This window comes from Myotis nattereri (genome assembly GCF_964212035.1).
Source record: "Myotis nattereri genome assembly, chromosome: 18".
Classification (NCBI taxonomy): Eukaryota; Metazoa; Chordata; class Mammalia; order Chiroptera; family Vespertilionidae; genus Myotis; species Myotis nattereri.
The window spans coordinates 16,450,652-16,464,387 of NC_138093.1; the positions used below are offsets into that span (position 1 = coordinate 16,450,652).

The following is a 13,736-nucleotide window of genomic DNA, read 5'->3' on the forward strand; positions in this document are numbered from 1 at the left end:
AGGGGTTGGACTTGATGATCTCAAAGATCCCTCTGGCTCCTAACAGTCTAAGCTTCATGAAGCTTGCAAGTCTGGCTCCCTAAAATTCTGCTTGAGTGAGTGTTTCTGTCTTTGTCCTTGGTGTGATAGACCTGAAGGCCCAGGAGCAGGGGTGGTTGGTGAGCCGACTAAGCTGAGTCTTGTCTTGGTTCTGTCAACTGATGGTTGTTGATGCCAATTCAACACCAACAGGATTCCCTAATTTGGGGTGCAGCGAAGAAGGAAACTCTTCAGTGCAGACAGCTGAACTGTGATACAGTAAGGCTGTGAACAGAGGACAGCTGTGGAGCGGTCCCATCGTGTTACCACTCGGTTATGAAGCAGTACAGTTTGTGGGACACCATGGCTACCAGGGCCCTCTCTGGTGGGATAGCTCTGCTCTGCTCCGGCCCTGGTCTGCTGAGACATCTTTGGTGTTTCATCTTTAGTGTTTCTGCTTCAGCTCCAGCAAGGAGACCATCAATGGTCTTTGGTGGAAAGGGAAAGTGTGGTCCCAGAGCCAAAGGGTAGCTGACTTACATAGACAGAAGTCCTGCCCCTCGTCCCTGATTGGTCCTCATGCAAATGAGGACTCCAAATCCCTGCAGTTTGATTGGCCCCAAAGGCATCACCCTGATTGGTCCTTAAATATGCTGATGGAAATACAGCTGCATAGGGCCAATTGGATGGGGAAAGCCCCAGTCCTATTGGTTGAAATAGGATTCCAGGAACTCCTTTATAAAGGCTGGTTCAGTTGACTGTCAGTGCAGGCAGGCAGTTCAGGGCGGGGAGGCAGGCAGTTTAGTGCAGGTTTTCCCCTGAAGTGTAGTTTTTGTGAGAGGTTTGCCTGTGTAGAAATAGCTGCTAGGCTCTGTTTTTTAAACTTGAGCCCAGTTAAGTCACTGAGAGTCCTTCTTAGAGGTATTTTCTTTCTCAGGGTCCACAGTTAGAAGGCTGAGTAGAGTGTTCTCAGGGGAGGCTCATGACCACAGATGACCAGAAAGTGTGGTCTAGAATTGATAGCAGCATCGATTATGTACCTGAGGAACTGACAACCCGCAGTCTGTTGTCACCTTAGACCTGCTTGCTGATCCTTGGGTGACTAGTCCATGATTCACAAAAGGAGTTGAAAACAGCAGGATTATTATAAAATGCTTTTATCCTCTAACTTGCTTCCTGTTTTCAGAAGACTCCAAGGTGCCCATCATCCCTTCACCTCAAACAGTGCCCCCCATGGGATCTACCCACCTAGGCCAGTCCGGAGCTCTGAGCTCTTCCTAGCACTGATATCAACTCTGGCCACCAGAGGGCATTCTTGCAATGTGGGAACCGACAGTTCTCTGTGGCGCCTGGGTCTCCTCTTTGCCAGAACAGCCTGAGTTGCTAAAGCCATACTGGGCTTAAGAGACTCTCAACCGTCCTGGCCGGTGTGGCTCAGTTGGTTGGGTGTCCTTTGTGCACGGAAAGGTTGCTGGTTCGATTCCTGGTCAGGGCACATGCCTGAGTTGCAGGCTTGAGCCACTGTGGGGAGCGTGCGGGAGGCAGCCAATGATGTTACGCTCTCACATCAATGTTTCTCTCTTCTCCCTCTCTCTCTAAAAATCAATAAACTATTCTAAAAAAAAAAAAAAAATTCTCAACCAGAGTTGATTTTTCCCCCACCAGGGGATATTTCACAATGTCTGGAGAAGGCAGGGAGTGTGTGTGTGTGTGTGGGGGGGGGGGGCGGGGGGAGGGGGGGTGCTATTGCTATCTAGGGGCCAGGGATATACTGAACATTCTAGAATGTACAGACAGCCCCTGACAACAGAGAATTTTGCAGCCAACATGTCAATAGTGCTGAGGCGGAGGAGCTCTGCTCTACGTGCACCTGTTGTCTAACATGCAGAGTGCATCGCCTGGACACGGATGTCCTCTGGAACCGGGTTTTCAGTCTCCTGAACTCACCGACCCCAAAGGGCAATTTTGGAATAGTGGCCGTGAAGCACTGCCTGAAATGTGGTGGGTCACAGAAGCCACAAACCACAGGAGAGGAGGAGGGGTCAGGCAGCGGGCACACTGGTTTCCATGACAGGGCCCTGTCCCTGGGGCTGGCCTCTCTAAACTGGGCTCAAGCCCCTCTTCCTAGAGCAGACAATGCCAACTCTCTGTCCTCTCAAACTGGGCAGGTTGTTGGGAAAGCCCTGGAGTTGGGCCTATGGCTTTGGGAGGAGGCGAGAAGTAGTTTTCTCTACAGCCCCTGCGATTGTTATCGGTGGGAGTGGAGTTCTTGGGGTGCTGAAAGGAAAGTAATTTCCCAGGCTCCTATGGGAGGATGGGGTTTCGTGCAAAGCTTTATTGACGATGTAAAATCAAGAGGGTTTCCCTCCGAGGTCCCGTCTCCATCCCTCTTGCCACGAAAGAAGTCCAATCTTGTCTTCAGCAGGGCTAGAAGTAAGGCCATTGCCCAGAACTTCTGCTCCGTATTCAAGTCCAGTCCATTCCAGCATCTGGCTGGCTTAGCCTGTGTCCCCAGCTGCAGTCCATGGTGTGTGGGGTCCGCCTGGCCATGGGCCGTGCAGCTGCTTAAGGACACATGGAGGGTGAGTGTGGGTCACGTAGCAAGAGAGAAAAGGGAGCGGGGACTCGGGATTTTATCCTTCCGTGATTTTGTATGTTTGCAGTGGCTCTACCCTCTTCACGGATGACCTTTTTTCCAGGCTAGACGGACAGACAAGCACCTTCCCTACATCACCCCAACTTCGTTGTGCATGTGCCCGTCTCCCCCTTTGTGCAATCCCTTCCTCCAGGGGTCTGCAGGGAATGGGCCAGTGGCTTCCTGGGGAGCGTGAAGCTGTAGCTTCCATCATGACTGGCTAGTTATTAATATTAATAATAGGAGGAGAACAATGGGGAGGCCAGGCATTATAAGCATGGTCATCTGGGCAGCTTGACCAGGAAGCGACAGCCTCTATCTAGCTTGGAAACCCAGGGTTTGGGTTCCCTGCTTCCTGTGGGGTGAGGCCTAACCCTGTCCTACTCTGGGTTTCTCCTTCCCATTCCACTCCTGACAGTGACACAGCTGCCACAAGGAAGGACCGAGAGGTAACAGGAAGCAAAATGTAAGGGATCCCAGGGACAGGGAAGCACCCTTACTCTGAGTGAGGGGAAAAACGATGGACCAAAAGGTCCTCTGTACCTCCTCGGTCTCTGTTCCTCATAATAGAAATAAGTGGAGACAAATCCTGACCCTGTTATTGACAAGCCTGGAGATAGGAGAGCAATAGGGTTCAATCCCCTTGGCATTTCCTTGGTTAAGCAAAAAACCCTAATGTGTCTCCCCTTCCCCAGCCATCCAATGCTTCATCACCTCCTCCCATCACTCTTAGGACCTGGGGCTCAGAGCAGGAGGGACCCCTGCCAACACCCTCCTTCACCCCCAGCCCCGTAGAGCTCTGCTTAGAGACCCAGGGCAGCATCTGAGGGTCATTCTGCGAAGAAGCCCTGCTCTGCTGCTGTTCTTCCCTTGAGGCTGGCTGTCTGCGTGGCCAGAGTGGCTGCTCTCAGCCTTTCTCTCTGGGATGTGATGGCATCAGGAGGGAGGAGACTGGTTGGCTTCATTTCCACTTCTGCTCCACGACTGAGGCCTCATCCCTAGCCCCCTCGCTCTTCCCATCAGGAATCTTGGGTGCTGTTTAGATCCACACCACATCAGAGGGCAGCAGAAATGTCAGCCAAGGGGCCAGTTTGCCAAGGGCATTTTATTCGTGGTCTGCAGTAGAGTGTTACAGAGAACCTCCCTACCCCACTTGCTTGGGTCTTGGGGAAATGGAGCTAGAAGGACGGGCCTGCGTGCATGTCCCAAGGTCACAGAAATCAGAGGGATGGAAAACAAGGATGTGGAGGGGCAGCAGGGAGACTGGGCAAGGGACTTGGGCCCCAGAGAAGAAAGGAGTTGCCCTGATGTTCAGGGAACAAATCAATTCCTGATCCCCTTCCCAAGCTAGACCTCTCATTTTCCCCTCATGGGGGTGGGTATGGGGTGCTTCAATGATGGAAACCTTCTTCTCATCTCCCTCAAAATAAGTTGCGATTCAGAATGTCTCCTTAGGCCCAGCCGGCGTGGCTCAGTGGTTGAGCATTGACCTATGAACCAGGAGGTCATTGTTTGTTTCCCGGTCGGGGCACATGCCTGGGTTACAGGCTCAGTCCCCAGTGTGGGGAGTGTAGGAGGCAACCAATTGATGATTCTCTCTCATCATTGATGTGTCTATCTCTCTCTTCCTCTCCCTTCCTCTCTGAAATTAAAAAAAAAAAAGAATGTCTCCTTACTCTGATTAGCAATGTAGTGGGATGGAGGGGGCACCCTGCCTCAGTTTGTCCCGTCTCCACATATGCTCCTTCTCGGCAATGCCCCCCACCTCCTCGGATCCAACTCCATCCATTCAAATCCTCCCACAATTTAGACTTATTTCCACCCAGGGAGGTGCAAAGCCGGCAGGGAGGTGGGCCAGAGGAGAGGTGGAGTTTGGGGGCCCCCGTCTCATCTTCCTCCTCAGTTAAGGAGGATCCAAGGGCCACTCTGCTTCAAAATTCTCCAAATTAGGGGACCTAAGACTTTCCTCCCCAGGTTTGGGTCTTTGCATCTCTGCGAAGAAGCCCTCCCAGGGATCCAGGTACCCTTTTTCCCCCATCAGGGGGTGGGCCTTTACCTCCACCCCCTCTGGTCTAAGGAACAAGAGCCTGAGCCTCTCACCGCCCCCCTGGCCCAGCCCAGCCAGCAGGGGAAGCCCCGGGAAATGCCAGGTCGCTGGGGGGCAGGTGGGCCCTGGGAGCAGGGTGCCTGTCCTGGGGGACCCTGGAAACTGCTGCTCTGGGAGAAGCGGGGCCAAGAGGGGCCCTGAGGAGAGAGAGGGTGGGAGGGGAGGCGTGAAGGAGGCAAAACTGGGCCGCTCTTCTGGGAGGCTCCCCAAATGGCAGCAAGGGCTGAGCAGGCAGGGGGTGGAGGCAGAGCCAAGTCCTAGAGAAAGAGAGAACAGGTCACGAGAGGGTCCCCTTTCTTCTCCCATTTCCCACTTCTTTTTCCTCTTGCTGAAACTTCCTCTCCCCCATCCCGTGTGCCTTCCTTTCTTCTTTGCTTCCTGTCTCATTGTAAATGTCACTTCCTCGGGGAAACCTCTGAGACCGCCCCAGTCTGGGCAAGAGCCCCGGCCGCTCCTCATGACCCCCAGCACCTCTCCTGCAGGGCCCTCCGCCCCGTTAGCACCAGGCGGTCATTTGTGTGATCATAGCTCTGTGGGGGCAGGAACAGTCTGTTTTATTTTCCTCTGAATCCAGCCCAACCTGGCACATATCAAAGGGCTCAATAAAAATGTGTGGAATGAATGAATGAAGATATCCTTTGCCCTATACCCAGCGAATCCATCCTTCACTCTCCCTGTAGCAGGGGGCTCCAGGGTTAGCTGGGCAAGGAACTGGCTGCATGGCCTGACGCTTGTCGTTTAAATTCTCAGGCCTGTTTCTTCATAAACACTCCTCTCCCGGTAAGAACAGGCGACGTCATCAGTAAGAAGGGGCCCACAGAGGCAAGGGCCCAGTGCACGTGGCCTGACCCAGTCTTCCTCTTCTCCAGATGGCTCCGGCCCATCACTCTCCTCCTCCAAGGAGCCTTCCCTCCTTCTAGTCCTTCCAAATCTGTCCTCTTTCCCCAGGATCCTACATAGGGGCTCCCAGGCTGGGGTCCCTGGGGGTGGCTATATAGAACTTCACTTCACTTTGTATATTTCAAAAAACAAAACCCAAAAAAACCTAACACCAGTTCCACATTTTTCTTAGTGAGGCTATCATTTAACTAGGAGAGCAAGTACCAGCCCAATGTGATCACATTGGTGGGGCTATTGCTGATAAACACTGGAAAAACAAATTGGTTATGACAATATAACTGATTTATTTAATAGGAACAATATTTCTGAAGCTGGATCTATGTAAGGGGAAAACAGTAAAAAGTGATCCGTCGCCTGGCTGACATGGCTCCGTGGTTGAGCGTCTACCTATGAGCCAGGAGGTTGCTGGTTCGATTCCTGGTCAGGGCACATACCCCGGTTGCAGGCTTGATCCCCAGTAGGGGGCGTGCAGGAGGCAGCCAGTCAATGATTCTCTCTCATCATTGATCTCTTTCTCTCTCTCTCTCTCTCTCTCTCTCTCTCTCTCTCTCTCTCTCTCTTTCTCTCTCTCTCTCTCCCTTCATCTCTGAAATCAATTAACAAATATTTTTAAAAAACTTGATACGTCATTAGGAAAATCAGAGTCCTCTGCCAGAGGACCCTCTCCTGGCCACTGTCCTTTCCCAGGGTTCTTACATGAGGTGGAGGCTGCTGTTTTGCACCAGGAAGGTGTGTCCCCTGACCTCTGAGGTCAAGGCTGTGTCTCCCCTTGCAGAGCCACAGCAGAATAGGCATGTGGAGGAGACAGTACTGCTTCTCCCCCACCCCTTCCTAGCACCAGTCTTGCACCTTCTGCCTCTGCTTCAATAGTCCTGGAGAGCTTCCTCCCTTGGCTCCGAGTGCTCTCACGAAGGTGGAGGTTAGGGGCTGGCACAGCCTTCTGGAATCACCATCCACAGGTAAGGCATGGGGCTGCTACTGGTCTTCTGGTGACCTAAACCTGCTTAGCATCCCTCGGGGCCCACGCACAGGCGTGTGTGTGTGTGTGTGTGTGTGTGTGTGTGTGTGTGTGTGTACCTGGGTCAGAGAGGTGCAAAATAGCCCACTCCAAGCCAGGGAACCCCCCCCTCCCATAGTTTCCCAAAGAGAGAAGCGCTGTGCCCAAGGCATTCCTAGAGCTGGGGAGAGGTGGCTGGGGTGGAAGAACAGGGAGAGCTGTTCAGGTGCTGTTTAGCTCCAGGCTGCCTGATGAGTCCCAGCAGGCCCTGGGCCGCCCCACGCCCACAACCTCAGCTGCACCCACAGGGGCACAGAGCCAGGCATCCTGCATTCTCTGAGAGGTGGGACCTCTGCGTCCCCAGCTACACTGGGGCTGGGGCTAAGGCCAAGAATTCTCATTCCAAGAAATCGCCAAGGGATAGAGGGGTGGGTCGTGGGCTTCTGCATAAGAGTCTGTGTCTGTGTGATCTTTTCCACAGAAAGTCTGATTTTTGTCACTTCCTAGCATACAGCCCTGTAAGTGCTGGCCTCTGCATACAGTCCGACCTTCTCCCCCTCGGGTCACTATATGCTGCCACATTTGCCTTTTCCTGGTTGAGTCTCCTTCTCCACCCCATGGTCCTTCCTTGTGCGGGTCCCATCATCGTCAGTCTAGAATCTCTTCAAAAGCCTCCCAATACCAGTCCTATGCCTACCCCAACCCAAAGTCAACATGAACCCAAGCCATCTTCGTAAAATGAAGATCTCAACATGCCTCTCCCTCCTGGACCCCTCCTGCTCCCAGGATAAAGTCCACCCCCTTAGCGTGGCTTCAGAGGACCTCTGTGACTGGACACCTGTTTGCCTTGCTAGCCTCATCTGTCACCTTCCTCCGTGTCCCCACCATCACATAACTCCGCTCTGCTCATGGCAAGCTACCAGCAGTTCTTCAGATTTGCTACCCTCACTCACAGCCTTTTGCTTAACAAATGCTGTTCTGTACCCAGGCATCTTTCTCCACCTGCTTCCCCTGGAAGCCCCAACTCCTTCTCTGCATTCCTGTAGCACCTGTGCTTCCCCGAACCTCTGATCTGTCACTGGCTGTACTCCCATCTTTTCTCCCCACTAGTCTCTGAACATCTTTAAAAAAAAAAAAAATATATATATATATATATATATATTGATTTCAGAGAGGAAGGGAGAGGGAGAGAGAGAGAAACATCCATGATAAGAGGATCATTGATTGGCTGCCTCCTGCATGCCCTGCCCTGGGGTTTAAGCCCTCAGCCCAGGCATGTGCCCTGACCGGGAATCGAACCATGACCTCCTGGTTCATAGGTCGACACTCAACCTCTGAGCCACGGCTGGCTGGGCTCCATGGACATTTTGGACAGGATCAAATCTCAGGGACCTTGAGGGGTGGGTGTTTTGGACTAAACCAAATGTCCTGCTAGGCTTGTCTCATGCTCCCTCACCCATGTGTTCATCCAGGAGGGTACTCCCTGGGCCCTTCCTAGTCCCAGGCACTCACGGTAGATACGGCTGCTGCTCCCCTTCTTATCCTCAGAGGCCTCTGGTGGCCCTCGGAGGGCCCACTGTCCAGCCAGCTGCTCCACCGTGGCCCAGCGGGTGAACAGCATGCTGTGTAGGAGCTGCGGAGCGAGGAGCAGCAGGTGAGGGGGAGGGATGCGCTCTCCCTGGCACACATTCCCCAGGACTTACTGTTTTAACAACCAGTTGTTAAAACAATGAAATGCTCTCATAATGGTTGTTAAATCACCCCTGCCCACATGCCTTGGACCCTTGCCTGAGACCCCCCACTCGTTCCCTGTGATGCACCCCTAAAGGCGTGATGCCTAGCACAGGGATATTTTAGAGTATCTTAGAAGATTTAGAGTATCAACCCTGGGCACTCAGGGACTAGGATGCAAGGGAGGAAGGACATGGGAAGCTGCTGGGCCCCTGAGGCAGAAAGGAGGGCTGGGGGCCTGCTGGGCAGGAAGATCAGTCTCTGGTGGAGCCCGCGACTAGGGGCTGCCTTCACACTTACCTTACTCTGCATGCCCATGGGCACCAGGGTTGGCCGAAACAAGTTGGGGGCCGGCATTGCCCGTCCCTCCCATAGAGGACAGTTGACGACGATGAGCTTGCTTAAGTTGAACTTGTAAGTGAACCTTTTGCCTTTGGTCTTGTGCAGGATCTTCTTATTGTAGTAATATCTGGAGATCCCAAGGATGAGAATGGAGAGTTGGCCCAATGGACAGGGAATGTAGTCTGAGACCCACCTATGTCCCCTCCCCAGGCCAGCAAGGCTAACCCCAAGCTGTTCCTGCAGAACCACTCATGATCATTTCCCAAGCCTTGAAGGGGCAGGAATCAGGTGGAGTGCCAGAAACCACAGCCCTTTTCTCTGAATTCTGCCCTGACTGGCCACTGGAGCTGTCTTCTCTCACCTGAGGGCCCGGCTCAGCTTGTCATAATTCATCTGTGGTTTGCACTTCCTGCGGCCCCAGAGGCGGGCCACCTCGTCTGGATCCTTGATGACAAACTCCCCGTACTCTCCCTGCTGCCAGGCGATGACATGGCGGAACTCTTCCTTCTGCAGCAACTCCAGGATGAAGTGCCACAGCTGGATCTGCCGGGAGCCTGGGGACGACTCGGCTTTGTAGGCCCAGTCAGGGAAGGCCAAGCCTGGGGCAGAGAGGGCAGTGTGAATGCCTCCAGCGCCCCGGTGGACCATGGGTGGGAGACCTGGCAGAGGCTCACCTGAGATCCAGGAGTTGCCCGCAAGGGTGGGGACGCCCTCAGCCAAGCAGCTGCGGTGCATGTTCCAGTCTGGAACTGTGTCTGGGCTTTGGGGGGGAAGAAGAAGGCAAAGGAGAAGGCAGGGGAGAGGGAGGTGGAAGAGGGCGGGAGGAGGGAGGAAGAGAAGGAAGGAGATAAGAGGGAAGAGATGAGGGGAGAAAAGGGAGACTGAGGCAGGGGAGCAGGGTCTGGGGCAGGAAGCTCCCCCACGCCCCCCTCCTCTGGCGACCTCGTCACTGGCCAGGAGCTGACCCCAAGATGCTGAGTCACTTATATAGATGGAAAGGAAGGCAAAGGGTCCTATATCCTGCCCCCACAGGAGGATTTAGACAGAGGAGATCTCTTTGCAGGGCTTAATAGGATTGGAGTTTTTCCCAAGATAAGACCAAATGTAATTAATTAATTATTGGCTCTTTCTAAATCTTGAGTGGGAGGAGATGGCAGACACAGAGAACCCCTACTATCATTGTACTTAGACTAATTTTACATTTGAGAAGAGCAGAATTTTTGTGTGTGTGTTTTTTTTTCACTGATGAGTCTCAAGTGCCTAAGAAAGTATCTGGCACATCATAGGTGTTCAAGAAATGATTGTTGATACCATCATTGAATGGTACTGAATTGATCAATGATGCCTCCATGTGATTAACACCTGCCTTCTCCCTCAGAGGTCAGGAACCCCAGCTGTCTTGTTCCCTACCGGTTCCCTAGAGCCCATCCTAGCCCAGGGCCTTGCACTCCCAGGTGCTCCGTAAATATTCGTTGGATTAATGAACATGAGCAAGGAAGAAGGGAATTCGTTGATTCCCAATTCGGCATGGTGGGTGGGTGGCAGTCAGATGGGGAGAAGATGGTTGAATGAGCCCCAGTGTGATGCAGGCGAAGGGAGGAGAGAAAATGTCTAAGTCCCAAAGCCTTTGGGTGGGACTGAGGCTGGTGCCGAAAGGCTGGCACCCTCTGTCACTAGTGGAAGAGGAAACGATGAGCAAGAGGGCTGCGGAGGGATGGGAGAGCTTGCCATGGGGATGGCAGGACGCAGCCTGCTCCTGGGGGTGGACCTAGAGGGGTTACCTGGACGGAAGGACCCCTTGTAAACAGGGGATGGGTTTACAAGGCCTGGGTGCTGGGTTCCCATCTCTGATACGTGGGTGTCAGGTGAGCTTCATTCTCTACTGGAACTTACTAGGTGCTAAGGTCTGGAGGGCATGTGAGTGTTTGGCTGGAGTAGCTGCCTCCCTCTCCAGTCCAGGCTCAGAGAGGGAAAGCAGCTGACACATGGTGTTTAACTGCTATACCCCCACTCCTAATCCACAGCACTTTCTCATTTCTCGTTTTATTTATTTATTTATTTATTTATTTATTTTGTTAATCCTCACTTAAGGATACTTTTCCATTGATTTTTTAAAGAGAGATTGGAAGGGAGGGGGAGAGACACACACAGAGAGAGAAACATTGATGTGAGAGCAACACATCGACTGGTTGCCTCCTGTGCACCAAATGGGGCCAGGGATGGAGCCTACAACTGAGGTATGTGCCCTTTGACCGGAATCAAACCTGGGACCCTTCAGTCCACTCCATCCACTAAGCCAAACCAATAAGGACTCTTTTCTCATTTTTCTAAGTGATGCTTCAAGACTTAAAAAAAAAATCTGTAGTTGTGCTACTGAAACTCTAATGTGCATAAGAATCCCCTGAGGATCTCTTTAAGTGCAGATTCTGACTCAGTGGAACTTGGTGGAACCTGAGATTCTGCATTTCTAACAAGCTCCTGGGTGGTGCCCCTGCTACTGGCCGATGGACCATACTTTGAGTAACAAGAATACATGGGATACAGCAACAAGGAGCTGTGGGTGTTAGAAAGCCAAGGGATCCCAAGCACCACAGGTGTTAAGACCCATCCTGCTCTCCCCACCCCCACACCAAGAGGCCATGGAGTCTCTTGCTCTCCCTTTCCCAGGGAGGTCAACTGAAAGAATGGAAGCTCATGGTGGGCAGGGGGGCAGGTGCTTCTGGGGCCCCCAGTCTGGCCTGAGCAGAGAACATCTCTGGAAATTAGGGCAATGATTAGGTCAATGCCACTCTGAATTTGGGTGAATAGGTTTTCCATACACCCCTCTCTCTCTAAAATGACAGCTGACATTTTAGAATCCTCTTCTCTCCTTCCTTCTCTCCCCTGAAGCAGACCCCCTTTTCCCCCCCTCATTTCCTGCCCCATCCTTAGGGGAAGCTCCTCCTCCATCTACCTTCTCCTTCCTCACCTTAGAAAAATGGGTTGGGAAGTGGGCGTTGCAGCAGGGAGCGATTCCAGGGAAAAATCTTCCTTGAGGGAAGCTGATAAAGTTCCTGTGACTGCCCCAGTGCCTGCTGGATCTGAGGGTACGTCCTGGTCTGGAAGGTTTGAGACCTTGGCGTAGATTTAGGATCTGGCAAGAAGAGATTGATAATCTGCCTCGAAGCAGATACTCAGCGCCCCTGCACTGTGCTGAGGAGCTGACATGCCCTGAACCTCTCATAAAGTATCAGACAGGCTGGAGCTCAGAGGGGTGGAGTAACTTCTCTAAGGCCATGCAACTCCAAGTGCAAAAGTGGAAAGCAAGACCTTAAATCACGATTGCTAATCCGCCATGTAGGTAGCCTACAAACACCCTGTCTTCTGCGCCAAAAGAAAAAGAAAAAACACCAAAATACAGAATCAAAGTGGGTTAAGCTTCCGGGTGTCTGAGGAATACCTGAATGCCCGCAGCCCCCTCCCTCGCCTGGTGGCGTCTGAGAGTCCCTCCTGGAATCCGAAGTCTTTGAGGAGCTCACCGGTTCTCAATGTGAAAATACTGCTGGCAAGTCTTGCCAAAGGTCTCCCCTCAAATCCTTCCTTTTTGAGCTGAGAAACCTTGGGTACCCCAGAGAGGAGCAGATTTTAGTTCTGCCTTCTTGCTCAAGAATTATTCTTGGTGTTTTACCTTAATACCTTGTGCTTCCATTTTAACCCATACTCCTGGTGATGCTCCAAGGCTGAGTGAGGTAGATAGTCCCACTCTGTCTCCCCCCCCCCCATCTCCCAGCTCCCTCCCTCCTGTGCTGTGAGCTACCTGTGCAAAGCTTGGGGCGGCTCTACCAGGCTCTGCGTAGTCCCTACAGTCCTATGAGGATACGCATTGAGAACTAGAAATCAAGAAGGATTATAACCCAATCTTGAATCATCTGAGAGGCTGCACTTAAGTGCCTGGTGTTTCTCGAAGGGTTATAGCAGTGAGCAATCATTATTGTCATCACCATCATTCTGGTTACTGATAATAAGATAAATTCCCTTGGCCAACACAAGTGCATATTACAACACATGTAGGTTTTAGGTCATTATTTATTAGAAGCAAGAGAGATCATGATGATAACCATAGGGAGTATGCCTTAAAGGAGACCTTGGAGCCCAAGGAAATGTCAAGAGTAGAGTTTACCTTTTTAAGAGTTTAGTTAATATGCGTTGGGTCCCTATCATGCACTCAGCATGGGGTTTGACACTCCTTTGGTCATGTGTTACTTCCCCAAGCCTTCACAATAACCCTTTGAGGTGGGTATTGTTATCTCTGTTTTGCAAGCCTAGGAAATCGAGGCTCAGACTAGTATGAGACTTGCATAAGATCCTCGGGCAAGTGGTGGAGCCGGATGGGAACAGGTCTGTCTGACTCCAGGCTCCCAGCTGTAATCTGTCCATCGTGGCAGAAAAGTTGAGGTTGAAACTTGGGAGCAGAGAGAGGAGGCTGGCAGGAGGCCATGGGCGCTGAAGGAGGCACCCAGGGTAAACCTAAGAAGTGGGCTGTTTGCCAGAAAAATGATCCGTGGAGGACCCAGGACGCCAGAGGGCAGTCCGATGGGCAGAGTGGAATACAGAAAGGATGAGAAAGACAGAAACACATGGAGGGGCGGGGGGACAAGGGGGGCGAGAGTTCAAGACCAACACTGCATCTCTGCAAAGTAGAAACTTGCATCAAAAGTCATTTTGCTGTGGGGCTTTCGGAGGGGCTGCAGGAGCTGATGGACTGGACACAACCAAGTCTAGAGGCTGCTTGATTGATTCAGTGGGAAAACGGGGCTGTTTCTAAACACAAAGGTGGAGGGAAAGAGGCAGAGCAAGAGAATCAGCAAGAAAGAGAGTCAGAGAGAATGCAGCAGAGAAATAGGGTTGTGGAAAGGGACTGTGGGCACAGGTGAGACCCAGGTACACAAGCTGGCGGGGGGCGGGGGGGGAGCGGGATCAGAAGGGCAGCAGTGTTAATACAGAGATGGCGGCTGGGGTGTGAGGAG

General features: G+C 52.3%; 1 protein-coding gene across 1 annotated transcript; it reads right to left on the minus strand.

Annotated features, from left to right (window-relative positions):
* Positions 1-4,556: 4,556 nt before the first annotated feature.
* On the minus strand, positions 4,557-9,465 carry LOC308534398 (ETS translocation variant 3-like protein; the record flags this gene model as incomplete). The annotated part of the gene is made up of 5 exons (XM_081112887.1): positions 4,557-5,017; positions 8,170-8,290; positions 8,689-8,857; positions 9,092-9,329; positions 9,405-9,465. The coding sequence occupies 5 exons, from the start codon at positions 9,463-9,465 to the stop codon at positions 4,557-4,559; spliced, it is 1,050 nt and encodes a 349-aa protein (XP_080969013.1).
* Positions 9,466-13,736: the final 4,271 nt, after the last annotated feature.